This window comes from Tauraco erythrolophus, chromosome 7 (genome assembly GCF_009769465.1).
Source record: "Tauraco erythrolophus isolate bTauEry1 chromosome 7, bTauEry1.pri, whole genome shotgun sequence".
Classification (NCBI taxonomy): Eukaryota; Metazoa; Chordata; class Aves; order Musophagiformes; family Musophagidae; genus Tauraco; species Tauraco erythrolophus.
In genome coordinates, this window is record NC_141471.1 from 23,313,942 (window position 1) to 23,327,798 (window position 13,857).

Consider the following 13,857-nt stretch of genomic DNA (forward strand, 5'->3'; position numbering starts at 1 on the left):
CACAGGGGGATTCCTCATTATATTCCTCTGTTCTGGCAGCAACAGCTGATAGACTCAGTCTCCTGGAGGTCACAGGCTGCTGCGGAGCTGGTGAATACCCAGAGTGAGCTGCTGCTACTGCTGCAGGAAGCAGAGGCGATGGGCTGTCTCCTGTGGGTTCCGGAGGAGCTTCACCTCTGCCCTTCCAGATCTCTAGGCAGCAGCAGTAACTGTTGGGTTACCTGCCTTACAGTTTGTGTGAGCACAGAAGAATGGTCAGCAAGCTCACACTGTTCTGAATTCTGAGATAAGTTTCTAAAATACACATAATAAAATGTAATAAAAATTTAAGTTTTATGCAAACAACAGAAAATAGTGGAGCTGGTGGGATGCAGCTGATACAATCTCTGACATTATAGTTATTCACAGTAAGGGTTAAGTCATTGGTGACAGCACCAGAAACATAGCTGTCCTGGCTTCACACTCACTTTCGCAGCCCACCTCTGTCTCTTTTTGAGGTGACAATATTTTTTTGTCGCCACATCTGGTCTCTTCCCAGGGTGCTTCAACCTCGTAACGTTTCTGTCTGTGAAAGCTGTAGAGTTCATTCAATCCCCCAGCTCCAGATGGTGTCCTGCGTATCTGTGGGACATCTGTAGGTGACAAGTACAAACTGGAGCAAAAAGGAAGGCTGGGTAGGGTTAGGAAGTGCAGGAGCTCTGTTGCCTCTATGAAGGTCTGGGGTTTAAATGATCAGTGAATGGTAGCTGCTATTGTCTTAGACCAAGAGCAGTTACAACTGTTGCTACTCTTTTCTTCTCAGTAGAGTTTTGAAATGTGAGCAACCTGAATGAGTTGTCTACTAAGCAAAAAGGAAAATCAAAATGAATGGTGGTGGCCTGGAGGTTCAGGTAGCTCCTAGCATGAGGAAGGAAAAGATACACAAAGCCCCCCTAAGCAAGGAAAGCACAGCAAGTTCTTGTGCAAGGGGAATACGGAGACTGGCAAGAGGAAAGGGGAGGTGGGATGTAAAGTCTGCCATGGCTTCCAGCAGCAGCAGCCTGGGCCTCGGAGACAAGTAGCAACAAGCATCTGGATGGGACACTTCTTTTGGGAAGTCTAGGAGGTACTGCTGAAGGGTAGAGAAAAATGGGGTCAAGATTCAAATTTTGGCTCTTAGAACATATAATTTGCATTTTTGATTACTTTCGAGCCTCCTTTGAATTCTTCCTTGGTCTTCTGCATTTTCTATGGCTGGCCCTGTATTTGGGAGCCCTACTGTGTGCAATGAAGACAGCCTACACATGCCAAGCAAAATGCGGTCTCCTTGGTGTGTGATCATCTCCCCAGCATCTGGGGACTGAGACATCCTTGAGTCAGAGCAACCATATTTGGTTAAAATTGTATTTTGCTGTTGTAATCCATGGGATGCTGTTTGGTACTGCTAACTTCTTTGTGTCATCTGCTCAATAAATTACTGGCTGGAACCTTCTATTTCAATACAAATATTACTTGCCAACCACTGTGGGTTTTATATGTGGGGTTTGGGATTTTTTTGGGTAACCATCCAGGTCCTTTAGTGCTGCCAAATGATCTTTCCTTCACCCACGTGGTGCAGCGTGTGGGGAGAGTGAGCCCTTGCCGCAGTAGCCAGCTGCAGATTACCAGGTGCCCTGAGACACAGGGGTGCTCAGCCGTACGAAGGTCAAAGAGATAATGAGAAAATACAGGCAGATTTCAATTAATGATATTTCAAAGCTCCTGAAACTAAAAGACAAAAAGAGAAAAATGCGTCCAATGTCCAGATGGTTTGCACGCTGTCAATCTTTAATTAAGACACCTGGGATAAAGTTTACCCCTGTAAGACAAGACAGCAGCATGGGCACCCTGTGAATAAAGAGCTGCCAGAGAGCAAAGGGCACCTGGGCTCTCGACAGCACAATTCAGTGCTGGAGGTTTCACTTCAAACGCGGGACAGCTGGAGGAGAGCAATGCTTTGGGCTGCTCCTGCTCCTGGGCTTTTAGTTGCATTATTATTACTTACTGGATTGAGCTGTGAATCAAACCACTATGAAAAAAAAAGACAGAAAAGAACCGTTTATGATGAGCAGTAAGTACCATTGTCTGCAAAGGCATTTGTTCATATGGTGGCTTCTAAGTGCCAGTAACGGGAACAGAATGGCTTTACTGCAGCTCTTTTTTACATATTCTTTGGCAGATATGTGTAACTAAATGATCTCTTTGTTTTTTCCATAATACAACAGGCCTCGTTTGTCTTCGGAGCAGGGTAATTTAGTGTTCCGCACTGGCTCCAGCAAAAATATTGAATTTAGAACTGGACCACTGGGGAAAATAAAAATTAATGAAGAAGACCTTGCAGAACTTTTTAGTCAGGTGATATAGTTACTTTTCCTTAATATGTTTTCATTTGCAGTTTTGCACATTAATAGTTCTGTTGTCTTCTGAATTTGTCTTAGCAAATGTTTGATGTGTTTTGTTTGATTGTTGTTTTATATTCTCTGTGTTAGCGCTGTATTATGAAAGTAACTATTGCAGACTCATAAAGTAATCATGCCATTACAGAAAATAATTAAGAGATTAAATTGTGTACGTTACAGAGCTCTGTATTTAAGTGGACTTATTATAGGAAAGTTAAGCAAGAACAAAACTTTCCTAAGCTTTTGAAAAAACAAAGCTTGTTTACATTTCTAAGCTTTTTAACAAGTCAAGCTTGTTTCACGTTATCTCTGTGTTTAAATTTAGGTGAGAGAAAGTAACGCAGAGATTCAAGAACTTAAAAAGGCCAATGGTGCCTCTCAGAACGTGTCCCAGCATGTTGCTCTGCTGACCTCCAAGGTGAGTCGTACCCTTGTGTTATCCTCCTCCAGCATGCCCAGTTTTCCATTCCTCAGATTAACATTGTTATCTGATTCATTTTAGTATTTCTGGACTCCAATTCAGCAAACTGGAGCAGAGTCCGTATTTAACATCAGCTCAGAGTCTATGTTTAATGTTGATACTTATTCAGTAATTCTGGAGACAATGGAAGTATTCCTGTAAATCTCATATTTTCCAGTTAGCAGGATGATTCTTTTGTTCACTGTCAACATCTCTACGAACTATATCCTCTAATATTTATGGAAGTGAAATCCCACTAAATTCAGGAAATAGACCATATATGTTCTTATAGGTGTTACACAGACTTTCCGTTCCATAGGTGAAATGGGCTATAGGGATTTGCAGTGAAAAGAAAAGACCCGTGCAGTAGTTTTGTCTCTTCCCTGCTAATAAAGATTTTTCTCCAACAGAAGATGTTGAAACATTTGACTTAAGTGTCTTCTGTTACAGAGTTGCCAAAAGTTCTTTATAGGAAAATACTTTATAGCTTAAGAGACCTCCCTTTAGGGAAACTGATACGTATCCATCGTATTCCCTGTTTCAGTTTTTGCTGTTTGTGGTTATAACCCACTGAGATACCGTGAACCTTCTCTTGGCTTTCAGTGTACTGTCTCAGGCCTCCCTCCTTCGTGTGCGCATGAGCATCCAAACAGTCCTGTTGGAAAATTCACATTCTCAATGTTGAGCACCTGAATACATCTTCACAAGACTGGGTCTTGCTTTTCAGAGCCAAACTGGGACATAGTTAAGCTGTCACTTTCTGAACAGCCTAAACCACTGAAATCCCAGTGAATTGGGCCTGATTTGACCTGAGTGTCTCCTGGTTTCACATACCAGCTATTCTCTTTTCTCAGAAGAAAATATTTTGTTAGCCTACCAACATCCAGCACCGACCGCTGTGATCACTCTCATACCAAGCACAATATAATTTGCGTTTCTCTTGCAGATCATGAGTCTTGACAGCAAGCTTCAAAGCTTAGAGCAGGTGAGTAAAAAAGGGAGGCAAACCAGAGATCTGAAAAGAGAAACCCAGCCCCAAGTAAATAAAGCGGGGTTACAATGATTAAATAGCTAAATTATTTCTTTCCTCTCATATGTTACTCAGGAAAACTTTTTTTGGTAACAGGAGGTTAAAAAAAGACAAGATTTGTAGAGGAGGTGAAATGCCTCTTACAAAATATAAACTATGTAGGAGCCTGCATTCCTTAAAGGAAAAACAGTTATAGATTGAAGAACAACAACTAGATACCGAGGAGAAGTAAACTTTTCCTTCACTGATCTGTCAAGACAAAGACTGGAGAATTCAAACTGGATTTTATATTATACTGGAAATAGCTAATTTTCAACTGTCACCTGCTTCTCCACTGAGCTTGTGACAAGACACAGCTACAGCTGCCTGTAAAAGCAGTTGTCAGATAAGTCACTCATGAAATAGAGAAGACAAGTCTTCATCTAGACTCACAGTCTGATGTCAAAGAGCCTCTATTAATATTTATTTCTTACAGAGATTTTCTCATCCTAGTGCTTGCAGCCAGCCATCCTGTCTAAGACCAATCATGTCAGTCATTATTTTGTACAGGGATAAGCAAAACAGCTCAAAACCTTTACAAATCAGCAAACCTTTTTTTAGCAAACCTTGCTAAAAAAAAAAAAAAAAATGGGGCAGGACAGACACACACAAGAAAGAATGAAAAAAAAAAAAAGAAAAAAAGGTTTGTCTTGAAAATAAATGTTAATGAAACATCAAATAAGAGGGAACCTAATTTTTCTGCTCTTTTCCTGGGTTTCAGGCCGTCCAGGGAAAAGCCTGCAGTAGTAACCCCTGTGAGAACTCAGGGACCTGTGTGAACTCACTGGATGGCTTCTTTTGCCTCTGTCCCAGCAGCTGGCAGGTGAGTCTTCAACCTCCTGGAATATGGAGCGTGTATTTAACTGTAAGGATACACCTGGCTTAGTGTAATTGTGACGAAGCGCAGAATTTTAAGGTTGCTCAGGACAGAGTGAGATATACTAAACAGCAAAGCAGCAGTATCATGCTCATCCTTTGGTTGAAGGGCAACACATTTGCTTCTCAACAGTACCAATATACACCAAAAAAGCAAAGCCCAAACCATTGGGCCAGGCCCCACACTGTCATACACAGGCGATGGCCCCTGAAGTCAGTGATGGTGGGCAGTTCCCACGGCAGAGTCGGTCTTTGAGCTTTGCTGAGCTATGAAGTGAACTGCATGCCTTGCTGTTGATCTTACACAAGGGTAGGGAGAGAATGGGGGAATGGAAGGATGTTTATTCAAGCTCAAACAAGTAAGTAATCAATCCCATTCTGAGTTTTTCAAATCCAAAGACTTTACTAGGAAAGACTTTAATGGTGCCGCTATATGCAGTGGAGGTGAAAAAGTTGTATCTTCTTCTCAAAAGCTCTCAACTTGAAAGTTGTCCCTGCAAGATTTAGGTCAAAATTGCTGTGCTTTCAGTCTTAATAAAACAGCATTTCCTGATAGAGGCAGTATGAAAGAAAGTTTTCTGAGCCTTTTGCTAGCAAGTTGGAAAGTAAGGGGTGGAAGGTGTGTGTGACAGTACTATGCTGTCCATATGCTTTCTACAAACACCTGAAATATTTTATCTCCCATCTGACTGATAACCAAGGTCAAAGAAACACGGCTGAAAAATAGTTTTCTTGTAATGTTTCACAAGGGAAGCTGTTATGATAGTGGCCTATGGTTTGTATATCTTTGGAAAATATATTAAACATTGGCTCCCTGGTTTGCTTCATTTCTCTGTTATTTGGAAAATAAACTGGTTTTCCATTTCGTCTTAGGGCCTCCTGTGTTCAGTGGATGTTAATGAATGCCAGATTTATGCTGGAACAGCGTTAGGCTGCCAGAATGGAGCCACTTGTGTGAACACACCAGGCAGCTACAGGTAAGTTTTCAAAACTATACACAAAAATCCTATGTAAAATACTCTGCTATTTTTGTACTCCATCTCACACCTGCAGCACAAGTTCCAGGAATAAGTCTGTTCAGTATCTATGCACTATAATCCCTTGCGGTCTGAGACAATATAAAATCCTTAATACACTGTTCACCGAGCCCACTGCAGACACAGAGGGCCCTCCGAAGCTGTTGCCTGCTTTGACGCAAGAAGAGCAGCAACAACGAGGATTATCACACAGCCGTGCTGGGGAAGGAGGCTGCAAACGGGAGACTGGCTCTGGTGACCTGGCTCTCTGTTGTAGGTGCAGATGCTTTAATGGAAATGTACAGCACTATAGTGTTCCGAAGGGGCGGTGAGGTGCGGCATGCTGGTCTGTAACCAGCCCTCGCCAACGTGCCCACCTACCACAGCCACGTTATCGTCCCTCTTTTACCATGTACTGCTTGAGACCAAAGGAGAGAGGAGATGGAGGAGGTGAGCAGGAGCAGAGCTTTGGCCCAGTAAAGGATTTAAGTTGTTGGAAACCTCCCGAATATATGGGCACCCTTGATCACTGACATTCCCAGCACACAGAATAACTCTGAGAAATGCCTTCAGCCCCCCCAGAAATGCAGGCACTGCAGAGACTGTGGCAGAGCCAGCAACGCACAGTGCTGCCAGGCAGAAAGGGAGGAGAAATGCTGTTCGCTGGCAGCGAGCCAGGAGGGTGTTTGGGCTGCCTGTCTGCGGGCCCCACTAGGCACAAGGTCCCTGGAGCACATCCTTCTCTGGCTGTGCCCAGCTCCTTAGGAAACATGCTCTTGTTTATTGGGCAAGCCAGCCTGAATGTTCTGCGTCTTGTTTTCCAAAATGTCAAGTAATCTGGTAAATAAATAACTTTCAGATGTACTACAAAGCTCTGCCTGTGCGCTGGGAACAAGCAGGCTAGAGAGCATGCCACAGCTTTCTGCAAAGCATTTTGTCTTCTGCTTCAACATGAAAATCTTAGCCCCCACAAATACTTGCTTGGCGTAACACTGGCTTATAGTGCTTCATCAGTTCTTGCAAGAACTGCATACAAGGGAAGTTCTCCTGCAGTGCTGCTCACACTTCGGCATTGACACAGAGCCTGCTGAGGTGTCACTGATACGTGACGCTTGCTGTCAGCTTTTCTCTAATTTTAAAGGATGTTTCTGGCTTGCCTGCGGCTGTCCCCAACACAGACATTTGTCAAGGTAACGACACACGAAGCAGCCTGCCTTTACTTGGTTGTTTGTTACTGTGCTCAGCGATGTGGCGTGCAGGTGTGTGACTAAGTTAATGTTTGGGAGGACAAACATTCTGCCCTTCTCACAGGTGATGTCGTTGTGTTAGTACAGTCAAGGCTCCTGTAAGTGTGTTTCCCAATGTAATTCTTGCCCTTCTTGGTATGGGCTGCATCAGTGCTTCCTGAAATGAAATAAGACCTCTTCATAAGCCATCCAAATCTTAATATTACTGCTTTTGCATTATGCCCTCAGGATTATTGAGCATTGAGGGATTATTTAGTCCTTTCTCCTACCCCATTGTACTGTCTTCACAGTTTCCCTTTCCCTTCACATACTGTCTGTCTTTTGAGTACTCCCCAGATGCGAAATCCATCCCCAGGTGGAGCACGACATGACTCTTTTCAACAACTGTGAGAACATTGCTGCTAGTTTTTCTGAGGCCCAGCAACGCAGGTCACCTCACTCCTACTCTGGTGTAGTTAGTTATATGCACTAGTGTGGACTGTAGGTAAAGAAAATGGGGATATTTAACTTTCCATAGCCAGCAGTGATAACCCCAGGTGAAGGGCAGTACTGGATCAGGTACTGTGAAACAGAGCATAACCCAGTCTTCACTCCCTGTTGAGATTCTTTACCTGCATGCTTCAGACTGTAATTCAAGAAAGCATTAACTTATGAGGAAAAAGAGCAAGTATTCAGGAAATTCCTTCCTGAATCAGGACCTTAATGGGACATTGCATTAGTTGGATGAAAGGCTGTGAGAGTCACCAAGTCTACCAGACTTTCGTGTCAGAACCAAAATAACAAAAGCCTCATCAGGATGTGCTATCGGTGATGGGAGAGCCGTGGCAGTGCCGAGCAGCAATGTGTTGCAATTTGGCTGAAGCTCCTTGCAATGTGACATACTTCTTGAAGCTGTTCTCTGAGCAACTTCAGATGACTAGCAGATTAATCTTTGCCAGACCAGGCAGAAGACAATGCTGTTGTCCTCCTCCTTTGGAGCCAGTTAGATTGCCTTGCTGTGTCCTTTGGAGTTTAACATGAAGCTCTGAATGTACTTTGAACAGACGAAGGTGATCTGGTTGCCTGACCCGTTGTCTCTGTGCTTGCTCAGGCTGAGCTACTACACTGGCAAGGTGATGTTAGTCTACCTGCCCTCTCTTGCAATAGTGAACATGCTGTCTCACAGTACTGCAGACTGCAGTTAAGCATTAAGCTATTGTGGGGTTTTTAAACCTAAGTTCATCCAGGTTGCTCGTCCTGGGTGCAGTGTTCAGTTACCTGCAATTGGCTTATCAAACTGCTATTTCAACTGATCATGTGACACCCTGGCAGGAACAGTGGCAGTTTATTAATATCTTTCTCCAAGGTCCAGATTATCTGCAGTGGAAAACCCTGATTCAAATTTTGCAGATAAATGTTTTTACAGAGTAGTTTTAGTTAGCCAGCTTAAAAGCAATTCAACAGGGGTGTGTACCTGCCTAATGTTTCTGTGAGGAGCAGACATCAGCAGACCGCAGCATATAACTTGCACCCAAATAAATGTCTCACTGTCGTTTTAATAAAAAGCTAGTGAACTGATAGGAGGCTTTCTGTAGGTTTAGGTCCCTTTCAGTCGTATTTCAGAGCCTCAGATTTGGCCTATGTGGAAATAAAGAGTCAGAGAAAAGGGAAACGTTACGTGACGGCTTAGAAGTTCCCAATTTCAATTCCACCACGTATGTACAGTGCTGTGACTAAGGTGTGCCCTATAAATAACAACATGATGCAGCTGGCAGCCTGCAAGCCAGATTCCCTGTGTACAATGCCTCCCTTCAGCCCACTACACTGTTCTTCCCACTCCATAAGCCCCAAATCATAGAATCATAGAATGGCATAGGCTGGAAGGGACCTTAGAGATCATCTAATCCAACCTCCCTGTCATGGGCAGGGACGCCTCTCAACTAGATCAGGTTACTCAAGGCTCCGTCCAGCCTGGCCGTGAACACCTCCAGGGAGGGGGCATCCACAACTTCTCTGGGCAATTTATTCCAAAGTCTTACCACCCTCGTACTGAAGAATTTCTTCTTAAGATCTAATCCAAATCTGTTCTCCTTCAACTTAAACCCATTTCCCCTTGTCCTATCAGTGGACACTCTTGTAAAAAGTCCCTCCCCAGCCTTCCTGTAGGTTCCCTTCAGGTATTGGAAGGCAGCTATTCGGTCCCCCCGAAGTCTTCTCTTTTCAAGGCTGAACAATCCCAGCTCCCGCAACCTGTCCTCATAGCAGAGATGCTCCAGCCCTTGGATCATCTTTGTGGCCCTCCTCTGGACATGCTCCAACAAATCTAGGTCTCTCTTATGGTGGGGACACCAGAACTGGATGCAGTATTTGAGGTGGGGTCTCACAAGAGCAGAGTGGAGGGGGAGAATCACCTCTCTTGACCTGCTGACCACGCTTCTCTTGATACATCCCAGGATGCGGTTGGCCTTCTGGGCCGCATGAGCGCACTGCTGGCTCATGTTGAGCTTCTCATCTATAAACACCCCCAAATCCTTTTCTTCAGGGCTACTCTCAACCCACTCTGTGCCCAGTTTGTATTTGTGCCTAGGATTGGCCCGACCCAGGTGAAGGGTGAAATGCCTCCTTCTGCCCTCCACACTCTTATGAGACAGCAGCTGCCGCATGTGGAGGAGTGGGTGTGAAGGTATCCCGCTCCCTGGGACATGCCAGGCATGGCATTTGTGCCTATTGCTAGAGGTAGGGTTTTAGGCACTTGGCATCATATGAGAGTCATAAAATGAAACACAAGGTTTAGGAGCTCTGTGATTGAAGTGGGGATTTCCAAACTCATACTCTGCTGAAGTCTCATATTAGACATTTCTTTTTTTTCTGCATTTGCACTTTTGAATGTAACAGAAACCTATGGATTCTCCTACTGGGTCAAACAGTCATGGATATGTACAAGTCCCACATGATTTTTGAGTCTCTGCTGAATAGGAGCCTTATGTCTGTGCATGATTATTAATGGGTTTGTCAGTATAGGTAAATAGAAGGATTTCATATGGAACACCACATAATTGAAAGAGTAGGGAATGGTCTCTTTCTATGGCAATATATGATCTTCAAGTGCTATATAAAGACAACAATTTGATTTTTCTGTCTGCTTTCACCATTAGCTGCTCCTGTACTCCAGAAACTTACGGGCCTCACTGTGCCTCAAAGTTTGATGACTGCCAGGGAGCATCTGAGACACTCTGTGGACATGGCATCTGCATAGATGCAGACAGGGATCAGCCCAACAAGGTAAGGAACAACACGTAAGTCTCATTATACAGCATGGCCTGAATAAGCAAGAAATAATGCTGAGCACACACACCTGCTGAAAAACAGCAAGAAATGCCGCTGTACAACATAACCTAAACTCTCTGTAGTCCCAAGGACAGCAGAAAGAATTGAAAAAGCCTTATGTCTTGTTAGAGTTGCTTGTCACAGTATGAGATTTACTACTACAACCATAGGAAGCTTGGGAATATTGTCTGAATAAATCAAAGTCTTATTCGAAACATTATGTTTTTACTGTTCATTATTTGGGGAGTTCTAAGTTGCTAGAATATTTTAGTACTTAAATGATTATGAAGGACAAACATCATGAATCTTGTTTTTCCTGGGAAAAGGCATACCTGTGGGACGTCATTGTTGGTGACCTGGCAGCTGCCAGGGCTGCACAGAGCTGGGGTGGCTGCTGCTCGTCTTTAGTGCTCCTCACTGTCATTTGGACTTGGTCTCCAACTCCAGATGCTCTCCAAGTGCCTGCACTGGGTGGATGCTAGCATACACTTGGACAGTCTTCTGGAGCAAGCTAGCTCATTCTTTTTGGGAGAAAATCTGGGTACAGGGTGTTCACTCTAAAGGGACATATGCAACATGCCAACTTTGGCTCTTTCCACTCAGAGCAGCCCTCCAAAAATACCCTGCCAAGCCTGGGCTCCTTATTATTGCTGTACACCCATGCACCAATCCAGACACACCATATATTCTTTGTGCTATGCTATAAAATAATTTCCTTGCTCAATTTGTGAAAGTTTTCACAACTCATCACTTACTTTCTGCCCATTTTTTGTGGAGAAAGCTTTTCAAAAGGGTTCAGTGTTGGCTTAACAGTGTCTGCTCCTGTGACACTCGACAACAAAGCTCCCATTAGCTTTAATTGGACCAAATCTAGATAAGTGCTGAAATCTGGCCATTAGTAAAGTTTACAACAGAGAAAACTGTTTTCCTCAAAGAAAATTTATATTTGCAATTTAACATCAGTGCTGCATGTTGCACAGATTATAGAACAGTTTGATTAAAAGAAAACAGCCAAGCTGATTTCAGGTTGCTTACACTGATCTGTTTACCCTGGTTACAAAGCAAGTTGATGACTTTTAATTAGGCTTATGTACAGATCATCATTGTTATTCATTTTCTCCAGGAGCTTTGGGGTAAATTACAAGTTTCTTTTATAAATATAATGAATGAGCCTGTTGTTGCTTCCATAATCTAAATAGCTAAATTCAGAACTACTGAATCACTTTATAAAACAGAATGTGCAAACCATGTAGTGTTCTGAAAGCTTCCATGCCTATAGTTTAAAGCACATTTTATAAAATGATCTCCTCCTGCCCTTTTCTTGAGTATTCTGTCTTAAATATGTAATGTGATGTTTGCTGTGGCAGCCCAAGTATCGCTGTACCTGTGACACTGGCTGGATGTCCCCTCCTGGCAGCCCTGCCTGCAGTGCTGATATAGATGAATGCAGCCTCCCTAACCGCCCGTGTTCACAGAATCCGCTTGTGCAGTGCTACAACACACCAGGCTCCTACTCGTGTGGTCCCTGCCCCACAGGTATCACGCCCTTCCGTGCGCGCACGTGGGAGGGGGTGGCAGAAGGTAGTACTGCCTGCATGTCATAAGCACAGACACAGAATCCAGATAAGAGTAACTCCATGAAATGCTTTTGTCTGTATTCTAGAGAATAAATGCCTGCAGTTCGTCTTACCTAGGTAACATAGGCAATGGAGTCTAATGCATGATTTATTCCATCCTAAACTGAGCATCTAAACAGATCTGAGGTACCTTCATGTCCATCAGGTCCTATTACCTTCATATAATAGGTCTGAGGCACCTTCCTGTCTATATGTTTACTGCCTTAAAGCAATATAAAAATCTCATTGTCCCCTCAAGCCATATAACCTATGGTTCCTCTTCCTCAGGTAGTGTGTATAGGAGGAGTATTTGAAGTATTTAACTCGAGTTCTGATAAAGCTTTGCTGCAACTTGTACATGTGTGCACTAAACTGCCTCCTCTTTCGGTTACAATGTGTTTGATTCTGAAATATCCAGAATACAATTAAAATAAAACATTCCTACACACACATCTCCACTCTGTTATGTTTGTAACCTATTTTGCAGACTAGTATTAATTTTCATTGGTTATGACAGGGACAGGTCTTCTCTTGTGTTAATGAAATGAAGTGCAAAAGTCATATTTTTCTGCTCTATGAAAAGATCTGCTCAAAGAAGAAAAAAAAAGGCCAGGCATTTGCTATCTTAATGTCTCTCCTGTGCTTCTTTTTAGGCTGGCAAGGAAATGGCTACAGTTGCCAAGACATTGATGAATGTGAAAGTAATAATGGAGGCTGCTCAACAGCGCCGATGGTTCGATGTATCAACACAATGGGATCCTTCCACTGCGGGCTCTGTCCACCAGGTAAAATGGATTTTTTGTTGATAAAACTATAGAAAGGCTTAAAAGATGAAGATTCAACACATTTGAGCCTGTTATATGGTAGACTTAACAAGCCGAAGATTGTTTTTTTATATAGAAGTATCACATATACAAAGCAATACTGCAATATAGAATGCAGAGTCCAAGTATACTACTTCAGCTATTAACGAACATTTTGTAGAGTATGTCTCCAATGATGATCCTCTGAAATGTATTTCTCTTGTACTAGGTAGCCCTTCTCAGTGTTAGAGCCATGATTTGGCAAAGTACTTCCCTTACAAGATCATTAAGAGGAAACGAGGATTGCGTAATTATGATAGTAATTTCATTGTCTATATTAATTGAAAGACTATTGTGTGTGCCAAAAATCAGCTGTATTCTCTGTCTTAAAAAAAGCCTGGATAATTGTTTGTCATGCTCCAAATGCTGTCTAAGAAGGCAGTGTTTCCATTGCAGTACAGGTCAAGCACTGGAAGTTGCGACTTGTATCTTTATAATTTGTGGTTTATGATTTACAATGCTTTATGAAATGATGTTATTAATCCTAGAAATACTAGTGGGAAAAAGCATTTCTAATTGACCTTCCAAGTGCTATTAAATGGCAATAGACTGCAGATAGCAAAGGGTCTCAGTTACTGAGCGCCAAAGGGCTATCACCACGCTGGAAACGCAGCCTTAGACGAGTTTTGACGCGATGCAGTGGACCTCAGCTCTGGCCATGCAGAGTTGTGCTGCAGCGCTTTGGTCCTGCTGATCCTCCCGAGAGGAGCTGGATGTTGTGTTTGAGACCCAAGGGCAGCTCTGGTGTGCAGAAGGAAGTCCGGAGGTGGTCAAGGCTGGCTGGGTGCAGAAGCATAGGGAGGGCAACACATGGTGGCTGAGAGCTGAGCTTCTTTGGCTTCACTCTGACCTCACTCATATTTGGGTAATACTAATATACCTTTTTTCTAAAATCATGGGAGGATTTAGTTAAGATCAGAATCCATCCCTGCAGTGTAGGAACCACAATAAATATGCCAGGATATGCTCCAGTGGCGATGTCAACTT

The 13,857-nt window shown here is 43.2% G+C and overlaps 1 protein-coding gene across 1 annotated transcript in view; it reads left to right on the forward strand.

The window, feature by feature from the left end:
- The first annotated feature begins 1,970 nt into the window (after positions 1-1,970).
- Positions 1,971-13,857, forward strand: part of CUBN (cubilin) — a 146,389-nt gene continuing 134,502 nt past the window's right edge. Inside the window, exons 1-9 of the mRNA XM_086614334.1 lie at positions 1,971-2,089; positions 2,244-2,373; positions 2,743-2,835; positions 3,824-3,862; positions 4,668-4,769; positions 5,696-5,799; positions 10,220-10,346; positions 11,759-11,927; positions 12,661-12,792. Coding sequence (XP_086470460.1) covers positions 1,971-2,089; positions 2,244-2,373; positions 2,743-2,835; positions 3,824-3,862; positions 4,668-4,769; positions 5,696-5,799; positions 10,220-10,346; positions 11,759-11,927; positions 12,661-12,792 — 1,015 coding nt within the window. The remainder of the gene's footprint in view (positions 2,090-2,243; positions 2,374-2,742; positions 2,836-3,823; positions 3,863-4,667; positions 4,770-5,695; positions 5,800-10,219; positions 10,347-11,758; positions 11,928-12,660; positions 12,793-13,857) is intronic.